This window comes from Mus caroli, chromosome 9 (genome assembly GCF_900094665.2).
Source record: "Mus caroli chromosome 9, CAROLI_EIJ_v1.1, whole genome shotgun sequence".
NCBI lineage: Eukaryota > Metazoa > Chordata > Mammalia > Rodentia > Muridae > Mus > Mus caroli.
Genome location: NC_034578.1, coordinates 56,660,278 through 56,672,987, shown reverse-complemented (window position 1 = coordinate 56,672,987; position 12,710 = coordinate 56,660,278). Strand labels below are relative to the sequence as shown.

Genomic DNA, 12,710 nt, shown 5'->3' with positions numbered 1-12,710 from the left:
ATGCGTTTAGCAAATTGTATCTTATATCTTGGGTATCCTAAGTTTTGGGCTAATATCCACTTATCAGTGAATACATATTGTGTGAGTTCTTCATATTTTTCTTTAAACAATGTATCGGCTGTTTCAAGGAAAAGAGCTAAAATGTTGCTGAATTTGAGTTTTATTTGATTTACAATTTTGAGAATCTTTATTTGCCTTTGTGAAATAGCTTTCTTGTATTGGAAAACTATATAATAAAAATACATCACCATTTGGAAGATACATAATGTTATGAACCAGGATTTCCAGAGATTGTTAGGAATGAGATAGAATTCTTAAAAAGGTTAATAACCTAATGCACTGACTTATTTTTGGTAGTCTGGCTTTATAGTGAAATGACATGACCAGTAGATAATAGGGGCTTTCTTTCATTTTAATTATTGCAGTAGCACTACTCAGAAGAATTCTTGGTTCAATATAAGAGTCCATAAAACTTTTTCTAACTAGTTTTATTTTTCCTCCTTTTCTTTTGGGGCAGGAGGTGGGAGCATGTAAGACAAATTCTGTCACTAAGCTATATTTCAAACTTAGAAAAAATAATTTTAAAGCCTGATATTTTAAAACCATTATGTTTGTTTTGCCTGTGTGTATGTCTGTGTAACACATGTCCAGGAATATCAGAGAGGGCTTTGCAACCCCTGGAACTTAAATTGAAAGATACAGTATCTAAAATTAAGCACTAATTAAGATGCATTTAATAGCACATTAGACAAAAGAGGTCAATAGAAATTATTCAAACTGAAGCATGGGGAAAAGAAGGCCGATAGCAGGCCAATAAACACAGAAGAACTAATAGAAAGTGCTAATATATGTGTGGCTAGAGCCTCAGAAGAACATAAGTAAAGGAGGATGGTAGAACTTCCAAAACTAATAAACAAACATGGCCGTAGTCAAAAGATCTGATGTTATCTCAGGAATAAATGCAAAGGAAATACTGACTGGGCTTATTAATGGAGTTTTTTTGGACTTTTGAGGACGAGGAACAAAAAAACATTTTTTTTGAGATAGGGTCTCTTTTTTATGAAGTGTTGGCTGTTGTCCTGAAACACTATGTAGACCAGACTGGCTTCAAACTCGAAATGATCTGCCCACCTCTGCCTTGTGACTGCTGGAATTATAGATGTGTGCCACAATGCTCCACTAAGGGAAGAAACAAGACAAAAACAAAAGCCCTCCACACCATTCTCACAGTGGAACCCAGAACAACAATAATTTTTTTGAGTATCTTTTGTGTGCATGTAGTGCCAGGGCCTTGCACTTGATAGGCTGACACTTTCCCCTGAGGTACATCTCTAGCCATGCTTGTTTGTTTTTTGAGAAAGTGGTTTTGTACTATAAATAGCTCAGACAAGCTTTAACTTGCTATTTAACCCAAGCTTGCCTTGAATTTGTGATCCTTATACCTTAGTACCCCAACAACCTTAAAATGCAAAGAACTTCAAAAAAAAAAAAATCCAGCAAGTGCATTTTAGGGAACTGGAGAGAAGGTTCAGTGGTTAAAACCACTGACCTCTCTTCCAGAGAAAAATACTTACAGCTTCCACTCTAAAATTTCTATTTGTTTTTGTTTGCTTCTTTGTTTTTGATTTGTTGAGACAGGGGTTCATTATATATTGCTCTGGTTGGCTTGGAACTTACAGTGATTCTCCTGCATCTGCCTACCAAATATTAGAATATACTGTCCCATGCCCATCCTGCTATTTGATCCATTGATATAAACTGCAGTGTTCTACCGATTCCTTCTCAGGTACTTTGTGCTTTGCTCCGTTTTAGACTACCTTGTGTTTATGCTTGTGAGTGCCGTAGCATTATGTGGAGATCAGAGGGCAACTTTGGAAATCAGTTTCTCCTTCGACCTTGTTGGGGCACGTACTTTTTTCCATACTTCAGGCTCACTGGCCAGTGAGCTTTCCTAGACAATTCTCCTGTCTCTGTCACTGGACTACTGGGATTATATATGAATAGCACAATATCCTGCTTTAAAAAAAAAGATTTATTATGTATACAATGTTCTACTTGCATGTATGCCTGCACACCAGAAGAGGGCACTAGATCTCTTTACAGATGGTTGTAAGCCACCATGTGGTTGCTGGGAATTGAACTCAGGACCTCTGGAAGAGCAGCTGTGAGTGCTCTTAACCTTGGAGCCATCTCTCCAACCCAACATCCTGCTTTTTTATGGACATTCCAGAGATCAAATTCAGGTCATCAGACTCAGTTTAGCCATACAGGTTATTTTTACAAAATTTCTAGGTACTAAGGATTGAACTTAGAGCATTATGCATGCTAGGCAAAGTGCACTGCCACTGGAAAAAACAGAAACAAAACCATTTTGTTTTATGTTGAGTCAGGATCTCGTCGTCGTATCTCCCACTGGTTGTGAAGTTATGTGGCTGTGAATGCTCTTGCTTGGGCGCTTGCTTTCACTTCCCAAGTGCTGGGGTTATAGGCATTTGATTTGCCTCCACACTTTATCTTTTTTTTTTTAACTTAAATTTTGAGACTCGATACATTGCTTAGGGTGGCTTGTGAGCCTCCTGCCTCTGGCTCCTGAGAGCTGAGATCATAGCCCACACTTCCAAACTGCTTGAAGTTCCTAGATATGCAGGTGAAATTTAGTATGTCTAGTATGTGGATCAGCTGAGTCACTTCATACTGCCATTTTCTTTTTTTCTTCTTGGATTTTGGTAATGTGACTCTGTCATTAGATATTTTATAGTGTGCCATATATTGTGTCTATAGTGCTCTAGAAATTCTACGTACTAAGACAGTAGATTTCCTTCAGAAAGGGCAGTATTCTTCCCTCGGCTCGGCTCTGTTAGTGGAAGATGAGTACTTTAACGAGAAAGGCTAAGTGTCCTGTTGAACTTGTGTTCTAAAGAGTCTCTTCCCTAGAGTGTTCTGAGAGTCCCTTCCCTAGAGTTTCATATTTTTCCTTTTTTGTTTGTTTGATTATTGTTGTTTTTCAAGATAGAGTTTCTCTGAGTAGGCCTAGCTGTCCTGGAACTCACTCTGTAGACCAAGCTGTCTTGGAACTCAGAGATCCACCTGCCTGCCTCTGTCTTGCAAGTGCTGAGGTTAAAGGTGATGTGCTACTACAGACTTGTCCCATACTTTTTCATTATTACCTCTCTTAAATAATTGAAATTATCACTCATTATTTCAGAGATTGCACTTTTAGTGTTTTTAGGCCCTGTGTAGTCCTCATCAGCAAATATCCTGAGAGCAAAGGTAGACCATTTCCTGAGATACCTATCGAAATTTAACTTTATAAGAAACTACTTATTTATTCTGTGCCCTTCCTTCTTCTCTTCCCCCCTCCCATTGTTGTCGTGTGTGTGTGTGTGTGTGTGTGTGTGTGTGTGTTTCTCTGTGTGGCTATCCTGGAACTCACTCTGGACCAGGTTGGCCTCAAACTCAGATCTGCCTCCTGAATGCTGGGATTAAAGGTGGGTGCCACCACTGCCTGGCTGTATTCTTTTCTTATTGTTGCTCTAATAAATTGTTTAGTGGCTTAAAATACAAATTCATTATCTAGGAGTACTGAAAGTTAGAAATCTGAATTAGCTGTCAGTAGGCTAAAGCTCAGGGTGTCAGTAGCTTGTTTTTCTGGAAGATTGAGGGGAGAATGTATTTTTTTTGTCATCTTCCACTAATAGATACCACCTATTCTTTGGCTTGAGACTTTCCTCCATCCTCCAGCATTAGAGCATCTTCAGACTTCTGATTCTGCCGTACTAAATGACTAACATGCCTGATATAGGATAATCTTACTTCAAGGTCAGCTACATATTAACTTTAGTTCAATTTGCAAGATTAATTTCCCTTTGCATTGTTATATAGTCTCAGATGCTGGGTGTTAGAATGTGAACACATTGGGGTTGTAAGGTCAGATCTACCACGCTGTCTGTCAGCAGTATCTTGGGATAGATGGTCAGGTTGCTGGCTAGAAGTACTGAGAAAGGCCCCCTGTGTGTGTGGGGGGGGGGCAAGGGAGGGCACTGAGGATGCCACTTGCTTTGCCCATCTTTATCTATGTGTGCCTAGTTTCTGTGGTTCTCTGTTTCTAGAGTTGGTCTTGGTTGGTTTCCAAAGTTAAGAATCTTAGTATGCCACCCTATGCCTGGGACCTATACTTCTGGTTTGATAAGTCAGTTGTAGGGCCATCATACATTGCTTTGCCTCTGAATTACACTCCCAGTCCCCTAAATGCTATTTTTACAAGGTGACAAATTCTGGTGTGGTTTAGTTTTTTGAATATTGGCCCATTGCAGACATGTTTTCTAAAAAGACCAGTTAGATTTTAGGAAAATAACATAGTCTTACTAGACACAGTTAGCAGTTGTTAAAAGGCTCTTTTTAAAAATATTAAAAATTAGGGGTGTAATGAGAGCTCCATCATTAATTAGAGTGGTCACCCTATGAACACGAGAACCTAGGTTTAATCCCTAGAACTAAAAACAGCAGGACATAGTGGTGCATGCTTATAAACATGAAGTTGGGTGCATAAGGAGGTAGGGAAAGATCTGGAAGGAGTTGGGAGGGGAAAGATTATGACCAAAATGTATTGTATGAGATTCTCTAAATTCTAAAATAACAAAAAAAAAATTGGAAAAAGAAAGTGAGCCCCAGACATGATGGTATTGTGTGCCTTTAATCCCAGCACTCTGAGTTCTAGACAACCAGGGTGATGTAATGAGACCTTGTCTCAAAAAGCAAGCAAATAAAAGAACCAAAAAAGAATAGATGCTATTTTGATATTTTATGGATAAGGAAGTTGGACATAAGAATAATTAAATGACTTGCAAAAGTTGTCATAAAATATCTTATGGCCAGGTAGTGGTGGTGCATGTCTGTAATCCCAGCACTTTGGAGGCAGAGGTAGAGAGGCAGAGGCAGGTGGATCTCTGAGTTTGATGCTGCCCTGGTTTACAGAGCAACTTCTAGGATACTTAGTATGGATACATAGGGAAACAAAACAAATTGTTTTATACCAGTAAATAAAAACAGGTGTGAATCTTTTGTCTTGTATTGAAAAATTTTGCTTCACTAGAATTAACCCCTTTCTTTCCTGTGCCCATGAGACTGACTTGAATGGATTCTGAGTTGTAACTATTGCCATGTCCTATAATAGACTAGAGTAAGAAGTCTATCCATTTAAGACTTTACATTTTATAACTGGGTATGATGTTACACGAAAGGATTTGGAGGCAGGAGGATTGCCACTTCAAAGATCATCTGGGTTGTACAGTGAGTCAATCTGAGCTACACAGTGAAGGTTGTTAATATCATAGATTAGGGGTTTACTGTTTGCCTAGTATGATAAATACCTTGGGTCTAGTCTCCAGCACCACAAAAACCCAACTTGGCACACAGACTTCCTCAAGAAAAATTCAAGCCAGCTGGGTGTAGGGTACACCCCTTTATCTCAGCATTCAGGGGTCAGAGGCTGGAAGAAGATCAGCCAGCCTAGTCTATATACTGCCGAACTCCAGGCCTGTCTACATGGTAAGACCTTGTCTTGAAAAGAAATAAACTTCAAGGCTAAATTTCGATTATAACATTTATTGGTTTGCTTTTCATTCCAGTGTAAGCGTCTGACCCAAAAGAGTTGTGGCCCACAGACTGAGAAGCACTGGTATAGTTAGTAATGGCAAGAGACCACCCAACTCCTTGGCTTTTGTCACACATGTTTCTGGTAAAGCTGACCATTCAATTGTCCTTTCTGATATAAGTGACCTGATAACTCCCCATCTAACCACACAAATGACATCATTCAGGCTTTCATATGTAGATCATGATCCACAAAGCTCTGCATTCTCTAACCGAAGTAACAGAAGATAATGGAAGAATTGCATCTTGACATTGTTATGAGTATGCTAGACAGCATATCCTTGCTTGCTTTCTTTTCCTACCTCCCCTTCTTGTGTGAGTTTGACTACCACTAGTGAGGGTCTGATCCAGAGCCTTGTGCATGTTAGCTAGACCCTCCAACTACTTAGCTACTTCACATTCAGAGAAACACTATTTCTACTTTATTTATACAGTGAGTGGAGTGATGCCTGTGTAGAAAGAAGTGAAGTGTCTTCCTTTATCACTTGGCCTGTTTTTATTTTTTTAAGATTTTATTTTATGTATATGAGTGTCCTGTCTGTATGGTATGTGTACCACATACTTGCCTGGTGCCCATAGAGATCAGAAGGCAATAGTTATCTAGAACTTGAGTTAGGAAACCAGTGTGAGTGCTGGAAATCTATCCTTGGTTCTCAGCAATAGGAGCAAATGCTCTTAACGACTGAGTCATCTCTTTGGCCCTCTCTGCCATTGAACCTGAAGCTCAATAATTGGCCAGGCCTTCTACTCCCTCCAGTCCTCTTGTTTCTGTCATTCAGTGCCAGGATTTTTAAAAGCAGGCTTCCATAAAAAGTGTGCTTTGGGTCCACACTCAAGTAATCATATTTACATTGCAAACACTTTAACAACTGAGCTATCTGCCCAGGCCCAAGAGCAGACCTTTAGAGAAGTTGTTAAATGAACTTACTATTTAACTTTAAATGTAAAAAAGATGCATTTATCTTTTATTCTACTGCTCATTGTTTCAGCTCTTTTTAAAAATTTGATCAGCAACCAGAGCTACACAGAGAAAAACTGTCTCAGAAAAATAAAACAAAGGGGCCGGAGAAATGACTCAGGGGTTAAGAGGGCCCAGGTTGAGTTTCAAGCACCTACATGGTAGCTCCCAACTCTAACTCCAGTTCTAGAGGATCCGGCACCCTCACACAGACATACATGCAGGGAAAACACCAGTGCACAGAAAATAAGATTCTTAAAAACAAACAAACCAAAAAACCAGGGAAACCAAAGTGAAGTGTTTAAGTGTGTTGAAAGTGAAGGATGGCACTAAGCTCACCTAATGTTAGGTTCATATTGACGTCTGTGTAAGTTCTGCCTTGACATGTAGTCAGGTGAGAAGATTGGAAGAGCTCTTCATGTTTATGATGACTGTCTACTGAGTACTGCTTTCCTGTCATGTGATCCTGAGCTTATTCCTAAACCACCTCTGATTAAACTTGCATAGAAGTGAGCACACTGAGTTTGTCTCTGCAACTCTTCCCTGCAATCAGCTTGTCTGTAATTTTAAAAGACTTAGCACATTGGAGAATGCAGTGCTTTAACCTGTATCCAAGTAGGATTTGTGGGAGGGGGAGGTAGAATCCAGAATAAAACTTTCCTTCTTACAAATTGTTGATTAGAAAGATTGTGCATTGGTGTTGGTTTCATGCCTGTGTGTCTGCATTAGTTACATAAGGTAGAAAGGACACCAGACTAAGTTAAGTGTAAATTTGTTTATATCTTGTTGAAATTTTGGTTTTAACAGTAACTGGTGAGTAAGTCACTCGTCTTGTGTAACTGTTTTATTAATAGTTTTGAGTTCTGTGTACTTCTGACTCTGCATTTATAAAAACAAAAGCAGTTGCTAGATAGTATTAACTAGGTAACTGAATTTCAAAAATGTGTTTATCTAATAATTTTGTATTCAAGCTAGATTAAGTGAAGAACATTGAAATTGCCATGCAAACTTTATGAGTCAGGTTAATTTTTCTCTTTCTGTGTAACCAAAACATTCAAGAAGTTTAATGCTGAAGATAGTATGACTCAGTTCTCCTTCATAACCTCTGACTTAAGAATAAATAAAATAAAATAAGCTGGGCACAGTGGCTAATGCCTATAATCCTATAGCATTGCTCCTAGTTTGAGGTCAGCCTGGGCTATATACTGAATTAGTGATAAGCCTGGAAACAGAATGAGATATGAGAGATTGGGGGGAAAAATGGACCTATTTAGCCAAATGAACAAGAGATAGAAACTGATTTTTAAAAAAAGATCACTATCTGAACATGGTGGTGCACACTCCAAATTCTAGCTCTCTAGAGGTAGGCATAGGCAGAGCTCTTGAATTTGAAGCCAGTCTGGTCTACATAGTGAGTTCCAGGACAGGTAGGGTTTTGTAGAGAGAACATTTCTCCAGAAAGTGGTCAGGGCGTGGAGGGAGAGGAAAATAGAAATAATTAATAACTTGCTAGACCGAAAAAGAGTAGGAGGTAGCAGAGAAAATACTGATTAGTGGGGAGGGTGTTAAAATAACAGTAAGAAGCGCTGATTATTGGGAAATAGAGTAATAGGAGATGGCAGAGTCAATAAGTAGGCAGCACAACATGATTAATTAGGACGGTGCTGTTGAGATAGGCTGTATGAGACAACTTGGACCATTCCAGCTCTGGCAGAACTAGTGCAGAAGCACCTGTTGGCTACTGGTCATTAGTGAGAAATGATGAAATAATTTAGAACAAAACATAATTTTGGCCAGGCGTGGTGACGCACGCCTTTAATCCCAGCACTCGGGAGGCAGAGGCAGGCAGATTTCTGAGTTCCAGGCCAGCCTGGTCTACAGAGTGAGTTCCAGGACAGCCAGGACTACACAGAGAAACCCTGTCTGGAAAAAAACCCAACAAAACAAAACAAAAAACAAACAAACAAAAAACATATTGGCATCCTAAATTTAGTTTTCCAGCTTTTCTTTGTTCATCTGTGTAGTTTTTTATCAGTGCATTTTGATGAATTCTGTTTTCTTATCTGTAAAATAGTGTAACTGGAGGTTTAAGCAGCATTTTAATGAATTGCTACTGTGTTCCCTCACTGAAACATACCTGTTTGCTATCCATTGCAACCTCCTTGCTTTGCCAGTTTTCCTAGATAGCTAGAATTAAATGGTAGCATTAGCTTGGCACAGTAGACTTCCTACTGTGTTAAAATCATTTGTAAATGTCCAGAGTAGGCAAATTAGTAGAGAAAGAAAGTATTAGGTCAGTAATTATCAGAGGCTTGATGGGAAGAATGGGAAAAAAATAGCTAACTTTTTGAGTGATTAAAATATTCTAAAATTAATGGTTGACATCTATGAATATAATCAAAACCACCAAACCATCTTACAGTTAAATTTTTGTGGTATGAGTCATAAAAATTACCAGAAATTTCTTCAGCGATCTAATAAGTTGGTTTGCTTTTGTGTAGTGGGAATTGAATTTACACCTAGGCAAGCCTTCTCTAAGTTAATCCTTAGCCCCTTCATATCTTTTTGGCTAATATCATGTGTTGTATTTGGTTATTGTCTTACTCCAGAGCAAGAGATACTCTAAGCTGGGTATGAAGGAATTCTACTATGGAAGTGGTTATGTGAACTTTTTATTAACAGAATAAAAGAATGTCACAAGCTGATGTGTTTGCCATATTTAATGGGGCATTTGGGTAGACAAATTAAATCAAATTTGGGAAGTCTATGTCATAGAATTCATATGCTGTCTGTATTAGCTTTTGGATTGATGGAAGCTAGTAGTCTGCTAATTACAACTTTCTAATACATTCTAAAGATTTTACCTGATAGTCAAAAGGATATTAGGTCAGATACAGAGATGGGTGGTAAGTGGGTATTAAGGCTGTCTAAGATAATTGGCTTTTTTTTTTTTTTTTGTCTGTAATGTTAGATTCTCCACAGTCAGGGAAGTTACTTGGCAGTCAGTAGAATTTTAACATGGTGAGACTTTTTTCAGGACTTGAGTTAATATCATACTTCTTTACCTGCTCCTGGTTTTAATGTATAAGGATAAAACCCTAGAAATAGAAGGGTGAACAGAACCTTTCCTTTCTTTTTTTTTTTTTTTTTTTTGTTTTTTGAGACAGGGTTTCTCTGTGTAGCCCTGGCTGTCCTGGAACTCACTTTGTAGACCAGGCTGGCCTCGAACTCAGAAATCCGCCTGCCTCTGCCTCCCGAGTGCTGGGATTAAAGGCGTGCGCCACCACGCCCGGCTGAACCTTTCCTTTCTTAAATACGTAGCATGGTTGTTCTATTTTAAGCTCATGTAAAAATTGATTAAATTACTGCTTTGCCTATACACAAGCTTTTAGTGAAGACAGGTGAAATGGGCTTTTAGGGTGCTGTCTCAATAAAACTTTATTAGTGTAATACTTGGACGGACTTAAGTTAGCATTTTGAAGTATTAAGTAGAAGTCTCTTGAAATTTGATTATGAGTTTTAAGTTAAGGATTTTAAAACGTCTAAACTTATAAAAGTTCTAGTTCAGAGTTTTATATATAAGTGCTTCACTATTGTAATGTAATGGGCCCTGGTACCTCTACCATATACTGTAATTGACCCTTCAAAGTAGTGTTACATAGGTGTGCTAGCAGTCCTACTTTATATAGAAAAACAAAATGTAGAATGGTAAATGCTGAATTATGAGTTTCATTCTGTCATTTGTATACTCTATGAAGATATTAGTGTTGCATTATTTTCTGCATGTGGTAATTGATAAGATAGCTTTGGTATAGGAAGTTTAGATACGGTAATTGGTTGTGTATGAAGAGTCACCTCTATTTAAAGAAATGAGCAGGGTTACAAAAATACCTGCTGTATCTGTTAATTGCTTTTGGCATTAAAAATACTGATGCATTATTGTTACATGTTACGTTGGTATTTTCCTGTACATGTGGGAAAGAATTTGTAATTAAGAATATTTTGGGGTTAGGATATAGCTGAGGTTGCAGAATGCATGCACAAAGCCCTGGGTTCAGTTCTCAGTACTGCATAAAACCAAGAATGATGGCACACACCTATAATCCCAGTATTGGGGAGGAGGGAAGAGGAGGATCAGGGTTGGGGTCAGGCTTTGGGACATATGAGGTGCAGTTTCAAAGGAATAAACTAGATTAAAAACAAGAAAACCAAAAAGAATAATTTATGGGAGGTTTACAGACATCAAGTTCAAGAATTTTTCTATAGACTGGTAGAGGCAGATACTTTTTCTTTTCTAGTTTTGTCCTCCCCTTGATATACCTTGATCTTAATTTATCAAGTCTGTGTCTCTGGCCTTTGCCGCTGTGGCCCATTGATCTGTCCATCTGTCTGTTACAGTGCATATTGGGTACTTCCAGAAGTTTGAATTCAGTGATGCAAAGGACAGGCGGGCTGCAGCAGCAAAGGTAGGACAGAATCATTAAAAAGACAAGTCATTAAAGGATCATTAAGTGCATACACACACGCTAGCAGAAAGTATTTCATTATTTAAAGGCCCAACATTTATTCTGTACATCTTTATGGGAAAGCCTGTTCTAGGAAAGCAAATTTAAACTTTGTAAAGAGCATGGATTTATTTTATTCTGTGTTGGGGGTACATCCATAGCATGTATGTATTTTGTAAGATTACTGAGTTAAACCCTTATTTCACTTAAACAGAGGGCTACCACTTGACCCTTAAAGACTAATTAAATAGGTATTTACTACCATCTTTGCTAGAAATATTGAGTGATTAAAGATGATTTAATGGCGGATATTACATTAGCATGAACAGACTAATTTTGGGGAGATTATATAGGTTCCTATTTTGGAAACTGAGGAGAAACAGGAAGGATGGATTGATTTTGTTTGTGTTTATGACAAAACGAATCTATATCTTGCAGGTTGTCCTTTGGTTAATGTCTTTGAGACACTTTAATGGATTCTACTTAAATATTTGTAATAACAGATATGCTATATGACAGTTGTAGTAGCAACTTCTGATTGTTTCAGCTGCTGCTTTTTAAATATCAGAATGAAAGAAAAAAATATTCTTTCTGTAGTGCCTTCCACAAAGCCTAAGTTACTGATAAATATTAGGAACTTAAGTTTTACCTATGGCTAAGGATGTAGTTCCAGTACAAGTTCCAGTACACCTTGAATACAGTGTTGGAAAAGGTCCCCAGCACTCCAAAACACTTTTCCAAACAAAAACCATAAACTACATAGTATAGAAAGTTTGCTTATATTGTTGTAGTTGGCTACAGTAGTAAAGTAAGAAACTGTAGGGATAGTTGAATGATGATATTTGTGGTACTTTTTTGTTTTGTTTTTTTCCCCCCACCCTGGAGAAATTAATACTGTTGCTTCTTATGACTTCCCAGAAAACAATGTGTATTCAGTCTTCAGTGGAGATTGTTTAGTTTTCCAAATGACTGTAAATGTCCTTGATGTGAGGTTTAGTGCTAGAAGCTCCGTGGTGGTGGTAGTTAATATTGTAATGAACTTAACTGAGGAGATCTAGTGTGGAATCATTTTCAAGTGAAACTTTATGGCATACCTTAGAGAGTGTTTTGAATTAACAGTTGCAAATAAAGTTTGGATTTAAGATAGTATTTGCATCTTTATTAATTTTTTTTTGCTTTTATATTTTATACTTCATTCTCTTCCAATTGTATTTTAGGTACTTCATAGTAAATCACAAGCCTTTATTTTTTAACATCTTTATGATATGGACATTGAAAAAAAATCATCATGAATAAAGGATTTCTTGAAAATCATCAGACTTAATAGCCCAAAGCAGAATAAATACAAATAGTTTGTGAATATTAGAAGCCTAGGGTCTACTCCTGGTTCTACCACTGTTAAACATAGCATTTGTTTGTCATCTTTCCTTTCTTCAAAAATGTGTACTATGCAAGAAACCTAGAAAAGGGGAAAAATATGACAACAGAAGGATGGATGGCCTGTAGGGAAGAATAAGGACACTGTGTGGGAGAGGGATGAGAGGCAACATGGGGTATATATGATCCAAATACATCTTGTGAATGTGTGAAGATAG

At 37.9% G+C, this 12,710-nt stretch overlaps 1 protein-coding gene across 2 annotated transcripts in view; it reads left to right on the top strand.

Annotated features, from left to right (window-relative positions):
- Arih1 (ariadne RBR E3 ubiquitin protein ligase 1) overlaps window positions 1-12,710 on the top strand; it is a 97,075-nt gene that overhangs the window by 8,338 nt on the left and 76,027 nt on the right. The window contains exon 2 of one of the 2 annotated variants that reach the window (XM_029481142.1): window positions 11,009-11,076. The exons of the other annotated variant lie outside the window; for it this stretch is intronic. Within the exon in view, the coding sequence (XP_029337002.1) occupies window positions 11,009-11,076 (68 nt within the window). The remainder of the gene's footprint in view (window positions 1-11,008; window positions 11,077-12,710) is intronic. 2 annotated transcript variants of the gene reach the window in all.